Source organism: Bos taurus, chromosome 9 (genome assembly GCF_002263795.3).
Source record: "Bos taurus isolate L1 Dominette 01449 registration number 42190680 breed Hereford chromosome 9, ARS-UCD2.0, whole genome shotgun sequence".
In the NCBI taxonomy this organism is placed as follows: domain Eukaryota; kingdom Metazoa; phylum Chordata; class Mammalia; order Artiodactyla; family Bovidae; genus Bos; species Bos taurus.
In genome coordinates, this window is record NC_037336.1 from 8,593,120 (window position 1) to 8,615,362 (window position 22,243).

Consider the following 22,243-nt stretch of genomic DNA (forward strand, 5'->3'; position numbering starts at 1 on the left):
ACTCTAACTTATTTTTCTTTTCTTTAGTGTTAGTGTTAGTCGCTCAGTCGTGCCCGACTCTTTGCGACCCCATGAACTGCAGTCCACCAGGCTCCTCTGTCCATGAGATTTTCCAGGCAAGGATACTGGAGTGGGTTGCCATTTCCTTCTCCAGTTGCCATTTCTTTAATGATTTTAAAAGTGCTTAATCTTATAAGTATATGATATGTATATCTATTTCAAAAGGACAGTCAGGACAAGACTGTAACCTTGAAGTTCCCGTGATTTTTATGTAGTGAGAGTGAAACCTGGTTTTGTTTGGCTTTTGTTTACTTCATTTTAAAATGTATGATAGTAGGACACATTCACGTCTAGGTCCAAAATGCGTTAAATTGTTGAAATGTGTGTTTCAACATTGTTTTAATATAGTTGGAGAGAAAGTCTGGTTCTTTTATATATGAACAACTTGGATCAGGGAAAAAAGCTGCAGTAGTTATAAAAAAAATTCAAGAGGAGAGGATTGACTGTAACTTGGAAAAAGTGAGAAATTGCTTTTACTGAGTAGAAAAGTGGAGTCATGCTGGGAAATGTGGAGCCTCCATGGTTGAAATTTCTTCTTTTTCTGTCAAACCAAAGGGAAGAGAAAGACAGTTTTGAAAGAGCAAAGCACACAATTCTGGGAGGAAATTACTTCCACCGCTAAACAGGGCGACACTGAGATAACACACCCCTGCCAGGTCCAGGAGTGGTCCTGGGGGTCGTTGCCTTTGAGAGTGTGAAACTGCATTCTGACACTGAAAACTGGCGCCTGAAGTAGCACAGATGAAGCATTAGAGCTTTCATTTTTGAAACTTTAGGAGAAAGAGATTAGAATTAAGGCTGAGAAGAGTTAAAGCTAAAACAGAAAATTAATTCTTTATATTCTGGTATTTGTGTGCATTTAAATCTTGCCACACATATTTGATCATAATATATTATGCAATTTTAATCCCAGCTGTTACACAGTCATTGAATGGAAAAGTTCCTTGGATAGGAGTGTCAGAAGGGGGGAATTTCCCCTCTACCTCTCTTGAGCTTTTGTGGCTAGAATAAGAATAAAATTGACACAAGACAGATTAAAAGGAGAAAAATCAATTTAATATTGTGTGCACAGGAGATTATAAAATGATGCTCAGAGACTGACCAAAAGCAGGTAGCTTTTTATACTCTTTAGAAAAAGAAACAATAAATTTATGATGAATTGATAGGATAAAGAAACTCAGGCTTTGTGGGCTTAATTGGTGAAGAACTGACACAGAGTGTGGGTTTGGTGAACAAAATTGAAGCAGCGCAGTTTGGTTGCTTTGCACAGGCTTCTCAGTCCAGATTCCCTGTCTAGGGGTGAGGGTCCCTCTCCCTCCAGATGCAGGTAGATTCCCTTTCACAGGTGAGATTTATTTCCTGCTTTCATGGAGACAAATTGGAGAGTCAGTGTCTGCTTTGCTTTGGCCGTTTCTTAGGTAACTTTAATTCAGAATTATCAACTGCCATTGAGGCACATGTTAGAGCAGGCTGCCCGAGAGGTGCATGCCTTATACGTCTTTGTCGGTCTCCACTTCTGCTCGTCAGCCCACAAGAGTGGTTGTAAAACGGATGGGGAGAGAAACCTGCGCTGTTGGTTTGCTCCTTTGGGAAGCTTGTCCATCTGAACTTGGGACAGAATCCACAGCGAAACTCAGAAGGCTTCTTGAAGCCTGCTTTTGCAAATGTGTGATGCTGTTGGGTTAGTAGTATGGCCGCGTGGAGAATAAACACCCCACCCAAAGCACTCACATCCGTTTCGGTTTGAAACCCTGTGCCTTCCTATGTCTTCCTAAGGCTTATAGATTGGTCTTTGATGATCGTTGGCTGAGTGCCTACTATGTTCAGTGCTTTGATAACAGCATAGGCAGTGCAAGCCCATTTTACAGATGAAGAAATAGGCTTATACAAGTAAAATAACTTGCCTAAATTCACCCAGATACTAAGCATCTCAGGTCAGATTTTGACCCAGGTCAGTCTTTCTACTCTTCTCACACTGTTGACAGAAGCAAGTCTGCCGGAGATGTGAGTATGAAGAAACAGAAGCTTAGGTAATAAACTGCAAGTCCTAGCCATTAAAGTGACGGATGTTTCATTTAATTTCACTTTGTTTTTGAACTCCACAGGGATGTGTACAATGTTTATTCACTCTGAAAGAGAAAAAGGCTCTACAAGTGTAATTTTTTGAATTCACAATGTTCCCAAGAGAAACTGAAGAGAAATTCTCCACTCCGTACACTTAGGCAAACAGAAACACAAAAATCTAGAAGACAAAGACTGTACTGTGGTCTTTTCATGGAGACCCAGCGAGGGAGCTGGGCGGGGAAGGGAGCATACAATGCTGGGCTTGGTAATCAGTGCCCTGAGAGGGACTCACTGCTCCTGTGTCTGAAGGAACTGGGATGCTTTATTCTTGCGTTTCATTGTTTGGCGTTTTGAAATACAATTTGAGAAAATAAGATTTCTAAACAGAAAGAAACAGGCCTCAATAGCGATCATTCATATGACAAAAGTTTAAGTCTCTAGGCTATTTCCTCTCTAGGGTTTCTCCCACTCTGGGCTTTCATAACACAATTAAATGTTTTTGAATCTACTAGGTACTTAAACTAGAGGTGAGGGTACAGGAATATTTCTTGAATATAAAATGGAGTCCTGATTATTAAAAAGCATTATTAAAAACAGGAAAGCATCTTAGAAATAACAGTAAAAGCTAATACATATTGAGAATTCATCACCTAACAGGCATTATACTAAGCATCTTATACTAACTGGGTGCCTGCAATAATCCCATGAAGAGAATAACATCCTTATCCCAATTTTACAAATGAGGAAACTGTGACACAGAGAAAAAAGTCACTAGTGGGGCTACCCTTTCCCATCGCAGGGTCTTACACCCACAGATTCAACCAACCAGGGGTCAAAAATGTTCAGAAAGAAAACATGCCAGAAAGTTCCAAAAAACCAAAACTTGAATTTCCTGTATGCTAGCAACTTTTTACATAGCATTTACATTGTGTTAGGTATTATAAGTAATCCAAAGATGACTTAAAGGATACGGGTGCATATGCAGTAGGTTATATGCAAACACTCTGCCATTTTACATGTGGGACTTGCAAATCCACCAACTTTGGTATCCACTGGAGGTGTCTGGGAAGCAATTCCTGCAGATACCAGAGGGCAACTGTACTCACAACTTTCAATCCTGGTGTCACGTTTATAATTCTCTTTGATCAAAAGAGAGACATAGGGCACAAATATTGGAAGCAGAACATAGATCGGACATAATTCTGTCCATTATTTCTCCCATTGGGCTCCATATGAGAAGATTCAGGACAAACAAATACTTGATCAAGTAAGTTCAGAGATCACTGTGTATTCTATTTATTATTATTTCTCTAGGTCAGTTATAACCTGTGAGTTGTCTGAATTCTTTTACAAGTTCATATCACCTTTAAACTCAAAGTTATGTTTAATCATGAAAAAAATATGAAACAGCATGCTACTAAGCATTTGAAGAAAATTATCTTTCACATAAGTTACCAGTGCCCCTTCTGTATTTTTATTATTATGTCATTAGCCAACTTTTTTGGTTTACTAAAACTACCTTTAGCAAAATGATTTTTTTTTATTGAAGTATAGTTGATTTAAAAAGTTGTGTTAGTTTCAGGTGTACTGCAAAGTAATTAAACATATATACATTTTTTTCAGATTCTTTTCCATTATAGGTTATTATAAGATATTGATACAGTAGGTCTTTGTTGTTTATCCATTTTATACATACGACTGTGTGTCTGTTAATCCCAAACTTCTAATTTATCCCTCCCTACCTCTCTCCCCTTTGATGACCCTAAGTTTGTTTTCTATTTCTGTTGGTTTATTTCCATTTTGTAAATAAATTCATTTGTATCATTGCTTTAGATTCCACATAGAAGTGATAGCATATGATATTTGTCTTTGTATGAGTTACCTTACTTAATATGATAATCTCTAAATTCATCCGTATTGCTGGAATGGCGTGGCTTCCTTCTTTTTCTGTGGCTGATTAACGTTCTATTGCATATAGGTACCACATCTTCTTTGTTCACTCATCTGTCGACGGACACTTAGGTAGCTTCCATGTCCTGGCTATTGCAAATAGTGCTGCTATGAACAGTGAGGTGCACGTATCTTTTCAAATTAGACTTTTCACCAGAATATGCCCAAGTGTGGGAGTGCTGGATCATACGGTAGCTGTATTTTTAGTTTTCTAAGTAACTTCCATACTGTTCTCCATAGTGGCTGTGCCAGTTTACATTCCCACCAACAGTTCCTTTTTCTTCACATCCTCTCTGGCATTTGTTATTTCTATATTTTTTAATGATGGCCATTCTGACTAGGGTGAGGTGATACTGCATTGTAGTTTTGATTTGTACTTCTCTAGTAATAAGTGATATTGAGCATCTTTTCACGTGCCTGTTGGCCATCAATAATCTTTCTTTGGATAAGTGTCTGTTTAGAACTTCTGCCCACTTTTTAATTGGCTTGTTTGCTTTTTGATATTAAGTTATATGAGCTATTTTTATATTTTGAAAATTAATCCCTTTTGGTAGTATCATTTGCAAACATTTTCTCCCATTGTATGAGTTCTCTTTTCATTTTGTTTATGGTTTCCTTTGCTGTGCAAAAAGCTTTTAAGTTAAGGTCCTGTTTCTTTATTTTTGCTTTTATTTTCATTACTCTAGAAGACAGATCCAAAACAAATATTGTTGTGATTTATGTCAAACAATGTTCTACAGTATTGTCTTACAAATGTAATGTCTTTAATCCATGTTGTGTTTATTTTTGTACACAGTGTTAGAGAACACTGTTAATTTCATGTTTTTACATGTAGCTGGCAGGCTTTCCCAGCACGACTTATTGAAGAGACAGTCTTTTCTCCAGTATATATTCTTTCCCCCTTTGTCATAGATTAATTGACCATACATGTGTTGCTTTGTTTCTGGGGTTTCTATCCTATTCCATTATCTATGTGTCTGTTGGGTACTAATACCACACTGAATTTTGATGACTGCAGGTTTATACTGTAGTTTGAAGCCAGCAAGCTTCATTTATCCAGCTCTGTTCTTTTTCAAGATTGTTTTGGTGACTTGGGTTCTTTTGTGCTTCCAAATGATAATTTGTTTTGTTCTAGTTCTGTGAAAAATGCCATTAGTAATTTGATAGGGATTGCATTAAATCTGTAGATTGTCTTAGGTATTATAGTCATTTTAACAATATTGATTCTTGCAGTTCAAGAACACAGTATATCATTCCATCTGCTTGTGTCATCTTCAGTTAGTTTCATCAGCACCTTATAGTTTTCAGAAACAGGTCTTTTGCCTCATTAAGTAGGTTTATTCCTATTTATTTTCTTCTTTTTCATGCAATGGTAAATGGGATTTTTCCCTTATTTTCTCTGACATTTCATTGGCAGTTTATACGGATGCCACAGATTTCTGTAATTTTCTATCCAATATCTTTAACAGGTTCATCGATGTGCTCTAGTATTTATCTGAGCTATTTAAAATCCTAAAAGATGATGCTATTAATGTGCTGCACTCAGCAAATTTGGAAAACTCAGCAGTGGTCACAGGAATGGAAAAGGTCAGTTTTCATTCCAATTCCAAATAAGGGCAATGCCAAAAAATGTTCAAACCACTGTACAATTGTGCTCATTTTGCATACTAGTAAGGCTATGCTCAAAATCTGTCAAGATAGGCTTCCGTAGTACATGAACCAAGAACTTCCAGATATACAAGCTGGATTTAGAAAAGATCAAATAATATTCATTGGATCATACAGAAAGCAAAGGAATTCTAGGAATACTTCTGCTTCATTGACTACACTAAAGCCTTTGACTGTGTGGATCACAACAAACTGGAAAATTCTTAAGGAGAAGGAAATACCAGAATGCCTTACCTTTTTCTTGAGAAATCTGTATGTGGATAAGTAAGGAAGCAACAGTTAGAAACTTAAAGGGAAAAACTGACTGGTTCAGAATTGGAAAAGGAATAAGACAAAGCTATATATTGTGACTCTGTTTATTTAACTTATATGCAAAATGACTGAAAGTCAAAGTGTTAGTCACTCAACCATGTCCAACTTTTTGCAACCCCATGGACTGTAGCCTGCTAGGCTCCTCTATCCATGGAATTCTCCTGGTAAGAATACTGGAGTGGGTTGCCTTCTCCAGGGGATCTACCTGACCCAGGGATCGAACCCAGGTCTCCTGAATCATGTGAAATGCTGGGCTGGATGAATTGCAAGCTGCATTCAAGATTGCCAGGAGGAATAGCAACAACCTCAGATATGCAGATGATACCACTCCAATGGTAGAAAGTGAAGATGAACAAAAGAGCCTCTTGAGGGAGACAAAAAAGAGTGAAAAAGCTGGCTTAAAACTCAACATTTAAAAAACTAAGATCATGGCATTCAGTCACATCACTTCATGGGAAATAAAAGGGGAAAAAATAGAAAAAGTGTTAGTCGTTCCAACTCTTTTGCAACCCCGTAACAGCAGCCTGTGAGGCTCCTCTGTCCATGGAATTCTCCAAGCAAGAATGTTGGAATGGGTAGCCATTTCTGGTTCCAGGGGAATCTTCCCAACCCAGGGATAAAACCCAGGTCTCCTGAACTGTAGGCAGATTCTTCACTGTCTGAGCCATGTGACAGATTTTATTTTCTTTGGATCTGAAAATCACTGCTGACTGTGACTGCAGTCATGAAATTAAAAGATACTTGCTCCTTGGAAGGCAGACTATGACAAACCAAGAGCGTGTATTAAAAAGCAGAGACATCACTTTGCCAACAAAGGTGTGTCTAGTCAAAGCTAAGGTTTTTCCTGTATTCATGTACGGACATGAGAGTTGGACCATAAACAAGGCTGAGCGCCGAAGAATTGATGCCTTTGAACTGTGGTGTTGGAAACTCTTGAGAGTCCTTTGGTCAGCAAGGAGATGAAACCAGTTAATCCTAAAGGAAATCAATCCTGAATATTTATTGGAAGGACTGTTGCTGAAACTGAAGCTGTAATACTTTGGCTACCTGATGTGAAGAGCCAACTCATTGGAAAAGACCCTGATGCTGGGAAAGACTGAAGAAGGAGGAAAAGGAGGCGACAGAGGATGAGATGGTTGGATGGCATCATCAATACAACGGATGTGAGTCTGAGCAAACTCTGAGACAGTGAAGGACAGGGAAGCCTGGCGAACTGCAGTCCATGGGGTCGCAAACAGTCGGAAATGACTGAACCACTGAACTGAACTGATGTGGTCAATTAGAGAATGTTCCATGTACACTTGAAAAGAATGTGTGTACTGTTTCTGGGGGACGTAATGTGTGAAATTATCAGGCCCAGATTTTTATTAGATCATTTAGGATCTATGTTTCTTTACTGATTTTCTGTATAGAAGATCTGTCCATTGATGTGAGTGGAATGTTAAAGTCTCCTATTATTACTGTATTCATGTCAATTTCTCCCTTTATGTCTTAGTATTTGTTTTATGCATTTGGGTCCTTCTATCAGTCAGTTCAGTTCAGTCGCTCAGTCATGTCCGACTCTTTGCGACCCCATGAATCGCAGCACGCCAGGCCTCCCAGTCCATTACCAACTCCCGGAGCTTACTCAAACTCATATCCATTGAGTCAGTGATGCCATCCAACCATCTCATCCTGTCGTCTCGTTCTCCTCCTGTCTTCAACCTTTCCCAGCATCAGGATCTTTTCTGAGTCAGCTCTTTGCATCAGGTGGCCAAAGTATTGGAGTTTCAGCTTCAACATCAGTCTCCAATGAACACCCAGGACTGATCTCCTTTAGGATGGACTGGTTGGATCTCCTTGCAGTCCAAGGGACTCTCAAGAGTCTTCTCCAACACCACAGTTCAAAAGCATCAATTCTTCGGCACTAAGCTTTCCTTATGGTCCAAATCTCACATATCTCACATCCATACATGACTACTGGAAAAACCATATCCTTGACTAGACAGACCTTTGTTGGCAAAGTAATGTCTTTGCTTTTGAATATGCTATCTAGGTTGGTCATAACTTTTTTTCCAAGGAGTAAGCATCTTTTAATTTCATGGCTGCAATCATCATCTGCAGTGATTTTGGAGCCCCCCAAAAATAAAGTCTGACACTGTTTCCACTGTTCCCCCATCTATTTGCCATGAAGTGATGGGACCCGATACCATGATCTTTGTTTTCTGAATGTTGAGTTTTAAGCCGACTTTTTCACTCTCCTCTTTCACTTTCATCAAGAGGCTCTTTAGTTCCTCTTCACTTTCTGCCATAAGGGTGGTGTCATCTGCATATCTGAGGTTATTGATATTTCTCCCGGCAATCTTGATTCCAGCTTGTGCTTCCTCCAGCCCAGCGTTTCTCATGATGTACTCTGCATAGAAGTCATATAAGCAGGGGGACAATATACAGCCTTGACGTACTCCTTTTCCTATTTGGAACCAATCTGTTGTCCCATGTCCAGTTCTAACTGTTGCTTCCTGACCTGCATACAGATTTCTTTTTTTTTTAATATTTATTTTTTTTCTTTTCTTTTCTTTTCTTTTTAAACTTTACATAATTGTATTAGTTTTGCCAAATAAGAGGCAGGTCATGTGGTCTGGTATTCCCATCTCTTTCAGAATTTTCCAGTTTATTGTGATCCACATAGTCAAAGGCTTTGGCATAGACAATAAAGCAGAAATAGATGTTTTTCTGGAACCCTCCTGCTTTTTCGATGATCCAGTGGATGTTGGCAATTTGATCTCTGGTTCCTCTGCCTTTTCTAAAACCAGCTTGAACATCTGGAAGTTCATGGTTCACATATTGCTGAAGCCTGGTGTGGAGAATTTTGAGCACTGCTTTACTAGAATGTGAGATGAGTGCAATTGTGGGGTAGTTGAGCATTATTTGGCATTGCCTTTTTTTGGGACTGGAATGAAAACTGACCTTTTCCAGTCCTGTGGCTACTGCTGAGTTTTCAAAATTTGCTGGCATATTGAGTGCAGCACTTTCACAGCATCATCTTTTAGGATTTGAAAGAGCTCAACTGGAATTCCATCACCTCCACTAGCTTTGTTCATTGTGACGGCTAAGCGGTGCTGGAGTGGTGAGTGGCCAGGAGGAGATACCCCACGTCCAAGGTCAGAGAAACCCTAGTTAGACAGTGGTGCTGAGAGAGGGCATCAGAGGGCAGACAGACTGAAACCACAATCACAGAAAACTAACCATTCTAATCACATGGACCACAGCCTTGTCTAACTCAATGGGTCCCCCTATATGGGTGCATATATATTAGCAAGTATAATATCCTCTTCTTCTATTGATCCTGTTATCATTATATAGTATCCTTTTTTAATCTTTATGGCCTTTGTTTCAGAGTCTGTTTTATCTGATGTGAGTATTGCAACTCTGCTTCCTTGATATTTCCATTGGCATGAAGTATCTTTTTCTATTCTGATACTTTCCATCTATTTGGGCCCTTTGCCCTAAAGTGGGTCACATGTAGGCAGCACATTGTAAGCTCTTGTTTTTTATATCCAATCTGCCACTCTCTGACTTTTGATTGTAACATTTAGGCCATTGACATTAAGGTAATTATTGATACATAACCTCTTTTATTTTTTGCCATTTTACATTGTTTGCCATTTGATTTGTATTTCTTCTTGGTTTTTGTTGTTTTTATTGTGATCTGATAATTTTCTTTTGTATTATGCTTCTGTTTTCTTCGTTTTGATTTTTGTGACTGTACTGTTTGATTTTGTAGTTACCCTGTTCTTCAAGTGTGTTAACCCCTTCCTATAGTTACTTGCTTTAGACTGTTAGTCATATAGGCTCAAACATATTAAAAAAAAAAAAATCAACATTTGCTTACTTTCCTCCCTGACGTGTTTTGATTTAGATATCCTCTTACATCTTCGTGTTTATTCTTTTGCAGTTTATTGTGGTTATCATCACTTTCACAAAAAATACTTTGTTTAAAAAATCTGTTTACTGGCTTAAGTGATTTACTTTGCAATTGTGATTTTCTCTTTCCTATAGATTCCTCTTTTTTTATTTAGAGAAGGCCTTTCAAAAAAATTTTAAGGTTGGTTTAGAATTGCTATATTCTCTTAAGTTTTTGCTTGTCTGAGAAACTCTTTGTCTCTTCTTCTAAATGACAATCTTGCTGGGTAGAGTATCCTAGATTGCATATTTTTCCCGTTTAGGTCTCTGAATATATCATGCCACTCCTTTTTGGCCTGCAAAATTTCTGTAGAGAAATCAGCTCATAGCTTTATGAGGGTTCCTTTGTAATTAACTTTTTGCTTTTCTTTTGCTGCCTTTAGAATCCTTTCAGTTCAATTCAGTCGCTCAGTCGTGTCCGACTCTTTGCAACCCCATGAATCGCAGCACACCAGGCCTCCCTGTCCATCACCAACTCTGGGAGTTCACTCAGACTCTCGTCCATCGGGTCAGTGATGCCATGCAGCCATCTCATCCTCTGTCGTCCCCTTCTCCTTCTGCCCCCAATCCCTCCCAGCATCAGAGTCTTTTCCAATTAATCAGCTCTTCGCATGAGGTGGCCCAAGTACTGGAGTTTCAGCTTCAGCATCATTCCCTCCAAAAAACACCCAGGGCTGATCTCCTTCAGAATGGACTGGTTGGATCTCCTTGCAGTCCAAGGGACTCTCAAGAGTCTTCTCCAACACCACAGTTCAAAAGCATTGTCTTAGTGTTTGGGTTCATCTTGTTTGGGACCCTTTGTGTGTCTTGTACGTGGATATGTTTCCTTCTTTAGGTCTGTGAAAATTTCAGCCATAATTTCTTCAAATACACTTTCAAACCCTTTTGTCTTTCTTCTAGGATTACTATTATGTGCATATGGTTCACTTTATATTATCAGATAGGTCTCCTATATTGCTTTCATTTTTTTTCCATTTGTCTTTCTGCTGTTCTAATTGAGTGATTTCCATTATTCTATATTTCAGATCACTTATTTGTTCTTCTGCATTATTCAATCTACTTCTAAGGGCTTCCCTGTTAGCTCAGCTGGTAAAGAATCTGCCTGCCATGCAGGGGACCCTGGTTCAATTCCCAGGTTGGGAAGATCCCCTGGAGAAGGGAACAGCAACCCATTCCAGTACTCTGGCCTGGAGAATTCCATGAACTGTACAGTCCATGGGGTCACAAAGAGTTGGACACTACTAAGTGACTTCCACTTTCATTCACTGTCTTTTGCTCAGCTTTTGTCTCAGCAAATGAGTTTTATAATTTTTCTCAGCTTCTCTTTACAGTTTCTGGTTCCTGTTTACAGTAATCAGCATTTTCTTAAAGCTTTTTATTTTGTATCAGGGTATAGCTGATTAATGTTGTAATAATTTCAGGTGAACAGTGAAGGGACTCAGCCACACACGTATCCATTCTCCCCCAAGCTCCCCTCCCATCCACACTGGCATAAAAAGTTGCATTTCTATTGATAGCCTTTCTTCCTCTCCTCCCTTCCCCTGAAGTTCAGCATGTCCTGAATGGCTTGATGCCCAGCTGATCAGACAGCCTCTGCTTCCTCCCTCCCTCCCTCCCTTTTCTTTTCTGGCTTGCAGGATCTTATGGTCCATGGAGTCACAAAGAGTTGGACATGACTGAGCAACTTCACTTCACTCATGAGTTCAGAAGGAACAGTTATCTCCTGTGTTCTTGAAGGGCTGATTAATGTGGGAGCGTCCCTGTGGAGATGGCACGGTGTTAGGATTTGGGGTTTGAGGGCTGACTGTGTGTGGATGCCATGTCTTTCCTCAGCGTGCTGGCTGTTTCCGCCTTGACAGAGGGTACGACAAGTGTGGTGGTGACGAGAGCCTGCGCTAGACAGGGAGCAAGCAGGGCCTCCCCTCTGCTCGGTGGCTGTCAGCACCCTGTTGTGGAGCGGCGTCTGCTTGCTAGTTGTTGAAGTACAATACCCCAAACCACTTCTGAGCTGTGGGGTGAATAAGTGAGTTTGGGGCTCTCCCACTGAGGCAGGAGCCCTGAGCATTCCTTTGCTGGAATATCCACTGGGGAGTGCTCTCTGTGGCTCACAAAGGACACTGTTTTGGGCACTGCCATCAGCCCTGCTCCAATCGTGGGAATGCCAGCAACCATCTGTGTCCCTCAGGGGCTTTGTTCACAAGGCCACCAGTGCAAAACCACTGAAGGCCGGTACCAGGACCACAGCAGTCGTACACGTGGGCCCACCAAGGGAATCACAGAGGCAGATCAGACCCCAGCCTGATTTCATGAGCACGTGCCCAAGCTTCCAGGGCCAGACCTGTCCCAGCTGCGGTGCACCTACAGTCCACTTGGATGTCTTATAGGTGCCAAGTTTACAAAACTGGTGACAGATTGCCCAGCTGTGTGTGTGGGGGGCTCAGATTCACCCCTACTTCCTAAACCGCATGACCCCTGGGGGTCAGCTCTGATCTCAGCCCCACCTTGCATGTGGGCAACCTGTAGTGCTTGTGCACTGGCAGAGCCTGTGGAGGTGGCACTAGGTCAGATGTAGACAATGGGGACTCAGGGGCAGACCACAACCGCTGTGAGCCCACAGGGTGAGGCCACCCTGGCCCCACCCCTCCCACTGAGCTCACGCCACATCTGTGCTCACCTCTACGGCAGACCTGGGCTTCTTCTGCATACACCCCTGGTTGCAGCCACAGTACACTCCATCCCCTTCAAGCTGTCTCTGTGCAGCCAACAACAGCCCTTTCCTGTCTGTCCCCTGAAATCTTAGTTTTAGCACCCAACCGCTCCAGTGCAACATGGCTGTAGATGGAAAGCGAGGGTATATGAAATCGTCCGGAAAGAAAATGTGAAATAAGGACAGAAGGAAATAGAATCTTGGTGAAGAACATTAAGGGTCACCAAAGGAAGGGTGTGAAGGTTTATCCAGAAAGACAAAGAATCAGAGCAAGGTGGCACAAAAATTAATAGAGAGAAGAACTGAGTGGGAGATGGTTGCTAATTCCTACATCTTTTTCAGAAGCTTAATGGTATTTTGGACTGTGAAGAAAGCTGAGCACCGAAGAATTGATGCTTTTGAACTGTGGTGTTGGAGAAGACTCTTGAGAGTCCCTTGGACTGCAAGGAGATCCAACCAGTCCATTCTGAAGGAGATCAGGCCTGGGTGTTCTTTGGAAGGAATGATGCTAAAGCTGAAACTCCAGTACTTTGGCCACCTCATGCAAAGAGTTGACTCATTGGAAAAGACTGATGCTGGGAGGGATTGGGGGCAGGAGGAGAAGGGGATGACAGAGGATGAGATGGCTGGATGGCATCACTGACTCGATGGACGTGAGTCTGAGTGAACTCTGGAAGTTGGTGATGGACAGGGAGGCCTGGTGTGCTGGGATTCACGGGGTCACAAAGACTTGGACACGACTGAGCAACTGAACTGAACTGAGTGGTATTTTATTTCAAGAATCAAACTATGTGCCTTTTATGAGTTCTAATTTGCCTATGTTCGTAAACTAGAATATAACTTGTGATGAATTCTCACTATCCAGAATGTGTTCAAAATGCCCTATCAATACTAAACAGCTTTCCCTATATCTTTTGCAAATTCTAAATCTTTAGAATGAAAAACTATCTTTAATGCCAAAATATTGTCATATGTTTTAAACTGATCAGTTCACTCATTTTTCAGGATTACTTATTCTTGACAATACTCCCATTTACGCTGGAATACAAATTTTGAGGTTACTTATTTACAACAATGTATATGCCTTAAATATTGAGAGGTGACAATATACCTAATGGATTACTATATGAACAATATATCTGAGACACCAAGTAGCCTGAAATGTGCTCATGAAATCTATTTCAGTGGCACTAGTAATTTAATCTAGAGACTAGAAGACAAGCTGCATAAAGGAGTAATATTTAGTATTCAGCTATACTGTGAATATTATTTTTTGACAATCAGATATAGACACTTGAAAATTCCACAGTACTCTAGAGACCAAAAGGCACAGGTACAAGTGATTTATTATGTTTTTAAAAAATGATCAAGGGAATATTAACTCTGGAGGGTTTTTAATCAATTCAACACTATTATACACTAGAGGCAAAAAAATCTCCACAAACATTCCCTCACAAAGCCGGTAGTTTTGTGTTTACATAGTTATTATTATAGCAATTTTAAATGTTAATCTATGATACAATAATGTCACTTCAGAAAACATAAAAAATATAGTTTTTTAATAGCCATGCTCCCATTTTTGATGAAAGCTAGTCAGTTCATCCTAATGTTAGTTTGACACTTTGAAATGCACATGAGATGCAGTCCGCTCTGTAAACGCTGCAGGCCAGAGGCCCTCAAACGGAGTAGAGAGAGGGCTCGTCATCACTCAGGTCTGAGTCATCCTCATCTACCCTTTCAAGGACCGACTTCTTCCCTTTACAGCAGGACACGATGAACCCAACGATGAACACCTGCAGAGGTAAACAGGCCGTATGTTATTTCTCAAACTTGAAATCTCCCAGAAAGCACTGACTTTAAAATCCAAACCCATCCATAAATGGGCCACTAATGGTCATGGCATTCCTGGGATGCCTGTACTTACCCCAAGAAAGGCCCAGTTCCCAAAGTAGTAGGCAGCACTGAAGAACCAGAACTTGTGAAGGAACAGGTAGGTCCGGGTGACAGTACACTGATCTATAAAAGCAATAAAGGACCAAGGTGGAGTAGTTTCTCTCTTGAAATAGACTATTAATACTTTACCTAAAAGGTTGTATTAAACAAAACTAAATCAGCTTTAGAGACAGGATGGAAATCTAGATCTATCTCCAAAGCACACTCTTTCAATCACCTTAATGTAACATGACATTTTTAAAAGTGAGCACAACCAATATTAATTCCTGCTGTTAGGTATAAAAAAGTTGTATTGGCTAGTTCAATGTATTTAAACTAGAAAAAGCATTTTGACCTGGAATGCCAGACATGTCCTAAAACAAAACAGTTTTCCTGATGAAGAATGAAAAAAAGAAATGAACAAAGTAAGCAGATGTGGTTAGCATTAGGCTGCGCTTTTCTAAGAATCCAATTAAGAGATTTTGGGGGGAACTTCCCCGGTGGTCCAGTGGTTAAGAATTTGCATGACAATGCAGGAGACACGGGGTTGATCTCTGGTCTCTGGTTGGGGAATTAAGATCCCACACACCGCAGAGCAACTAAACCCACAAGCCACACGACCGAAGCCCATGGGCTCCAGAGCCCAGGCTCCACCAGACAAGCCCATGCACTGCAGTGAAGGTCCAGCACAGCCACGATATATAGGTAAGCTTTACCTGAATAATTAAAACAATAAAGTGATGATACCTTTAAAAGGAGATCTTTTTGAGCTTAAGAATGCTATTGAAAAGATGGCTGACTTGCGTACTCCCTGAACTTTCAGTTCAGTTCAGTTGCTCAGTCGTGTCCGACTCTTTGTGACCCCATGAATTGCAGCACAGCAGGCCTCCCTGTCCATCACCATCTGCCGGAGTTCACTCAGACTCATGTCCATCGAGTCAGTGATGCCATCCAGCCATCTCATCCTCTGTCATCCCCTTCTCCTCCTGCCCCTAATCCCTCCCAGCATCAGAGTCTTTTCCAATGAGTCAACTCTTCGCATGAGGTGGCCAAAGTACTGGAGTTTCAGCTTTAGCATCATTCCTTCCAAAGAACACCCAGGGCTGATCTCCTTCAGAATGGACTGGTTGGATCTCCTTGCAGTCCAAGGGACTCTCAAGAGTCTTCCCCAACACCGCAGTTCAAAAGCATCAATTCTTCGGCACTCAGCTTTCTTCACAATTCAACTCTCACATCCATACATGACCACTGGAAAAACTATAGCCTTGACTAGATGGACCTTTGTTGGCAAAATAATGTCTCTGCTTTAGATAATATTTATTATAACTTGAATCTAAAAACAATCATTTATTTTTTTCCTTCAAAAAAAACCAGAACGTAATTCTTAAGGAGAAAGCAGCAGACTGGTTATTTGATATCTTTTTGAGACTCCATATTATCTAAATTATCTGTTTCCATTAGCTTACAAAGTCCTTTAGGTATCTAATACATGACATCTAAGCAAATACTTGTTTATTAAAACCGTCTGTGGCATGGATCTCTGAAAAGCAGCATTTGGTCCTACTTTATCCCAGTCTCCTCCTCCCTTCCCATGAAGCTCAGCATGTCCTTCTGAATGGCTCAAGGCCCAGCTGGACAGACAGCCTCTGCTTCCTACAGGAAAACACGCAGTGTGGCAGGGACGTGCCTTCTCTTCACGGGCAGGGCAGCCAGTCTAATGCCAATCACTGAACCCCGAGGGCCCCCTGCACATTCCTCATTGTCTTTCTCAACAGAAAAGTCTAGAAGGAATAGCCGAAGCTTCCTAAGGAACACCAAGAAGGACTCAAGCAGCAGTGTGGAACCAATGTTTCTCTCCCCTCAGTTCTGCAGTCCCTGGCCCCCAAGGTGACATCTTCACACCAGGCCGTGCAGCTCAGGCAGCAGCAGAGCCTCCTGGGCGGGAAAGCCGCTGGTCAGTCACTCTGCCCACCCCCTGCCCCTGCCCCAGGACGACAGAACGGGCTTCACAGGAAGGTAACTTAGGAAATTTGTCACTTTTCCCACTAGGTTGGCCTCAGTATTCCAGAGTATCCCTCGGAGTACCTGGCACTCATATTTAATATGACTGATGAAGTAAACTAAATTGTTCAAAAGGGAGGTATTTTACTTAAAAATCATACTGATAACTAATGCATTTTCTAATTTCTTTTGACTAAAATCTGAGAAGATTCCAAGGATGTCAAAACAAGATACTTGAATCCATGTTGAAAATGAAAGCATAACTGAAATGTCCAACACGGGAAAAGAGGTGCAGACCCTGGTTTCACAGATTTGGTGTCGGCTCTCGTTCGGCCACTTCTCTGCCACGTGAACAGGCACATCTGACTACTGACACTCGTGCGTGTCACCACCTTTCCTTACGGGCTCATCCTGAAGACCAGATGAAGTCTGCAGAGTGGCAGTTCATATTAATTTTCTTCTTTTTTCTTCTTTAAGATATAACCAAGCCCATGATAAAGAATATAGCTTTCAAGAGCTGTTCAAATGGTGCCAATAAAAACTGATCTTAAGATTTTAGAAGGTGACTAGTGTTCCTTAGCACTAAGGAAAATACTTGTTTAGCTATTAGCATCATGACAACTCTGGACATGTGCATTATTGTTCTGTCTCTACAGTCAAAACAGATACAGATGGATTTGGTTTAATTTCAGTTTAGTTCAGTTCAGTCGCTTAGTCATGTCTGACTCTTTGCAACTCCACGAACTGCAGGATGTCAGGCCTCCCTGTCCATCACCAACTCCCAGAGTCCACCCAAACCCATGCCCATTGAGTCGGTGATGCCATCCAACCATCTCATCCTCTGTCGTCCCCTTCTCCTCCTGCCTTCAGTCTTTCCCAGAATCAGGGTCTTTTCAAATGAGTCAGCTCTTTGCATCAGGTGGCCAAAGTACTGGAGTTTCAGCTTCAAAATCAGTCCTACCAATGAGCACCCAGGACTGATCTCCTTTAGGATGGACTGGTTGGATCTCCTTGATGTCCAAGGGCTCCCAAGAGTCTTCTCCAACACCACAGTTCAAAAGCATCCATTCTGCGGTGCTCAGCTTTCTGAGCTCAGCGCTCAGTCCAACTCTCACATCCATACATGACCACTGGAAAAACCATAGCCTTGACTAGACGGACCTTTGTTGACAAAGTAATGTCTCTGCTTTTTAATATGCTATCTAGGTTTAATTTAAATGTGTATAATTCAGTAAAAGGATACTTGCTAAACAGTAACATACCTTTAAATAAAAACCAACTTGTAATGAAGAGACGAGCAGACTGTTTAAAAAAAAAAATGCCTGTTCACAATTAATTTGAAAACATCAACGGTATCTTTCATGGGTTAAGTACTACGTAAGCTCTGCTGTTCAAGCACAAACCTGTTTTTAAAAAAGTTATTCAACCCTCTCAACACTGCTAATGCTCTAAATTTAAAAAATAAGAGTTCTGTTACTTATTCCCACAGCTAAGGGTATCTGGGGGGGTCAGAACTAAAGTGAACTGGAAGCTTCAGGGCCAGAACAGGAACAAGACAGTGGCTGAACTGGCAGAAGCAGGTGAAATCAAATGACTTTTCCCAGGGCTCTATAACCCACTCAATGACACTTTAAATTGGCTACACCCGCTGATACTTTCTCCTCCACAAAGAGTGTATCTTACTTTTCCTATCACATTATTTCACATGTTTACCACTTCCATTGTTTAAAGATTTGACACAAGCCTTCTAAAATAAGAGAGAGAGAAAAAAAAGTATGACCATTGTATTCTGCTTTGTTGTTGAAAAGTATCTAACAGCTTTTATCTTTATATGTATTTATCAGTATATTTATATGCACATAAAGGGGCAGATGTCCACAGAGGAATTCTGGTTAATAATCCTCATGCAAATATTTTATGTTCAAGTTACAACTCCACACTGAGTAAATACATGGAGGGGCTTCTCTCCACTCCCCTATCTGCCCTCTCCTAGCTGATCGTCTGCGTCACAGGTATCTAGGAAATCTAGAGAAGTCTTTCTACTGTTATCTGAAACACTAGAATAAGTATTTTGAACTTGGTTTAACCTTCAAAATAAATGTGAACTGCTCAATTTAAGAACTGCATTCTAAAATCACAGGTGTTCAAGAGACTCTGGCTGTTATTCCTCAAAGGGACACATAAACTTCCAGCTAAACCAAAGAGTGGATGTTAACAATTAAAAACTAAAAATAAGGGTTCAGACAATAGCTTTTTTTTTTTTCAGACAAGGTGGCCATATGAAAAAGACCAAAATTAAAAGAGCCAAGAAAGGGCACGGAAGTTATCTGAAAAAAACAATCAAGACTTGACTCCTGCTTCTTTCACTTTCCTCCATCTATTCTCACTTATCAAACTAGATGAATAACCAACAGAAAGTACAATTAAGCCTCTGTCTGTCATATAACAACAGCTTTTACAAATGTACCCCTAAGTTTTATATACTTATTTCCTTTTAGACTGCTGGTTATGTCACTGTTAGTGTGTGCTGACTGCCACTAAGATAACTTTGGTTATTAACTGTAATAAACAGCACCTTCTACTTTAAATATATTTTGAAAAACAACATTTAATGCTGACTTAAGCCAATATTAGGTCATCATCATGTTACACCTTCACTTGAAATCAGCTTAGAATTAAGTCTATATTTGTGCTTTATTTATAAAATGAATCCTTATCTACGTATGTTGTAGAGGGAGGGTATCTGGGGAAATTTATGTGCCACAGAGAATTTTAAAGCAATTTCTTTAACTAGTGACAAAAGAACTGGGAGAAGACTGGATTCCTTAGAATAACGCTTCCTTTCTCATGGTTGCGTGTGACTATGCTAACTTTAGGTCTTGCTACTGTTGGATATTTATAATAGACATACAAATCTTAAATGTAAACAGGCTAAGCACCTCGGGCTTTACCGTGATATGATTAGGAATCATTTATCAAATGGTTCTGAGAAAGGGGAAAGCATGCTATTGGGATAGAAGGAGGGAATCTGAGGAGTTAAAGCCCCAGTTATTCATCACTGTCAAATGGATTTATAGCATATGAAATACACACACAGAGAAAGATTTGAGAAACCAGCAACATATATCCAGTAAGAAGAGGGAGGGCAGAATAAATTTTTTTAAATTTAAATATTTGCATAAAAACCAAAATTGTAGGTTTATCTTGAAATTCAACAAATGGCATATAGTTAAATCATGTTTTGTTAAATCTCACTGCAGGAACTGGGTAAAAGGGAAAGAAAGAGTTGGTGAACATCAAAAGTCATAGAAATTCTAAAGGGAATAGATTATATTTTATGAATATATTAACTGTACCAGGTTAACAAAGCTAGTACTTGGCCACATGCTTTGCACTGAAAAATAAAGTCTCATAGTGACTGTGTTAAGAACCAGTATAATTTGTGTTGAGCTTTGATTACATTTAAGTTCAATGTACTTCAAAAGTGCTAAAATATGTATTGCTCCTTTAAGAAAGAACGTACCTAATTTCATTTGTCCTGACCATATAAAATATAATTGGCCATACATAGCTTATAAAAGATAGTGCCAAAGGTAAGCATTAGCATATAAATGTAGGAACAATCTCAAACTGTATTAGTGAACTCTAAATTAATGAGATTTTCTATTACTCTTAATTGTCCAAGATGGTAAAATATAAAGCAACTGCTTTCTATTACCTTAACTTTTTCATAAAATGACAACAATTTAAGAGGTATGTTAGAAAATATTAGAGACAGAAAATTGAGATTTGGTTCTTGAGTTCGCTGATTACATTTACTGTGAGATTCTGGATGGAGTCATTTAACGTCTAAGTCAGTTTCTTTCTAAGTGTCATCGATATAATATCTGCTCATGATGGATTGTGATAAGATAAACTGACCTTCTGAGAATTAAATTTAGAGAGTACTCTAAATATGATTTTTAAAAAAGGTTGATGTTTTATGAGTTAGAATCCTTAAACAAGGATCTGTAGAAAGTAGCTGAGAAGTTTCACAAGATCACCTGGGCTGCTTTAGCGTGGACTCCAGAAAACTGAGAAACCTTATACCTAGTTAACTTCACTGTACTGTCCCTGCTGAACTTCATCAACACAATCAAAATGTCACCTGGAAAAAGAACTTCAACAATAAAGAGACTTTCTGTATCTCAAGCAAAATCCAAGAGAAATATGCTTTGATCAATACTTAATTTTTTGGTCTACATGGCTTCCCCAGTGGCTCAGTGGTAAGACTCGTCTGCCAATGCAGGAGACACGAGAGACACGGGTTCAATCCCTGGGTCAGGAAGATCCCCTGGAGGAGGAAATGGCAATCCACTCCAGTACTCTTGCCTGGGAAATTCCCTGGACAGAGGAGCCTGGTGGGCTACAGTCCACAGGGTCGCAAAGAGTTGGACACGACTGAGTGCGCACACACACAGCAACCTCACCTGACTGCAGGCACACTACATCTGGCCCTCTCAGCTGGATGATACCAGCCAACATCAGTGAGACCCTCTCCTGACTCCAGGCCCACCCAGAAACTACGTGACTGTAAAATCAGCTTTCCATACAGATTCCTTCTCTCTGGTGAGAATTCACTAACCGTGAGCCTCTAGCTTCTTTAATGTAATACTTCCTATGGTAAATTAATAAATTGCCATCTGGCTAATACTTTAGTTTACTCTCTCTTTACTTATCTGGAGTCAAATACAGATGCTGGATATCAGGGTACGACAGGATTCTTAAATAATAATTCTGTCTCATCACTCTAACTTCAATACTGCTCTGCCCCTTTGATGGGGAGAATTAAATCAAATGAGACTATTGACACAAAGTTATTATTCAGTTCAGTTCAGTTGCTCAGTCGTGTCCGACTCTTTGCGACCCCATGAATCGCAGCACACCAGGCCTCCCTGTCCATCACCATCTCCTGGAGTTCACTCAAACTCATGTCCATTGAGTCGGTGATGCCATCCAGCCATCTGATCCTCCGTTGTCACCTTCTCCTCCTGCCCCCAATCCCTCCCAGCATCAGAGTCTTTTCCAACAAGTCAACTTTTAAGCTTATAGCACTTAACCATGAAGAACTATTTTAATTTGTTGAACACAAGAGGTTTACGAGAACAGTCATTTGCTTCCTGTCCAGTTTCCCAGGACCTCATTAAAGTTACAGAACATGAATAAAGCCAGGAGCAACTGTTAACAGCAAACAGAAAGGGAGGAAGGCCACTCGGTGACAGGAGACCTCAGCAATATTCTGTAAGATGGAAAGCCACATTTAGAAGATCTCCAGTAAAACAGCTGGTTTCCCTTTCATTTATTTAAAAATACAACTTAAGGATCAAGAAACCCCAATCAGAGGCCCCCGTGATGAGGCTTCCTAGTTCCTGATACTTAAACACAAGTTAACATAAATATGAATAAATCATCAGCTATATACAGGAGACTATCAGCATGAAGGGAAAGAACGAGATAAACAGAACTCCAAGATGAACAGCACTGTAATTCTACTTAAATGCAATCATTAAGAAAAATGTTTAGTATCTTCATATACTGACAAGGATATTACATCATAAAACAAAGATA

The 22,243-nt window shown here is 40.3% G+C and overlaps 1 protein-coding gene across 1 annotated transcript in view; it reads right to left on the reverse strand.

Annotated features, from left to right (window-relative positions):
* Positions 1-14,032: 14,032 nt before the first annotated feature.
* LMBRD1 (LMBR1 domain containing 1) overlaps positions 14,033-22,243 on the reverse strand; it is a 132,297-nt gene continuing 124,086 nt past the window's right edge. The window contains 2 exon segments of the mRNA NM_001035092.2: positions 14,033-14,496; positions 14,628-14,719. Coding sequence (NP_001030264.1) covers positions 14,380-14,496; positions 14,628-14,719 — 209 coding nt within the window. The 3' untranslated portion in view covers positions 14,033-14,379.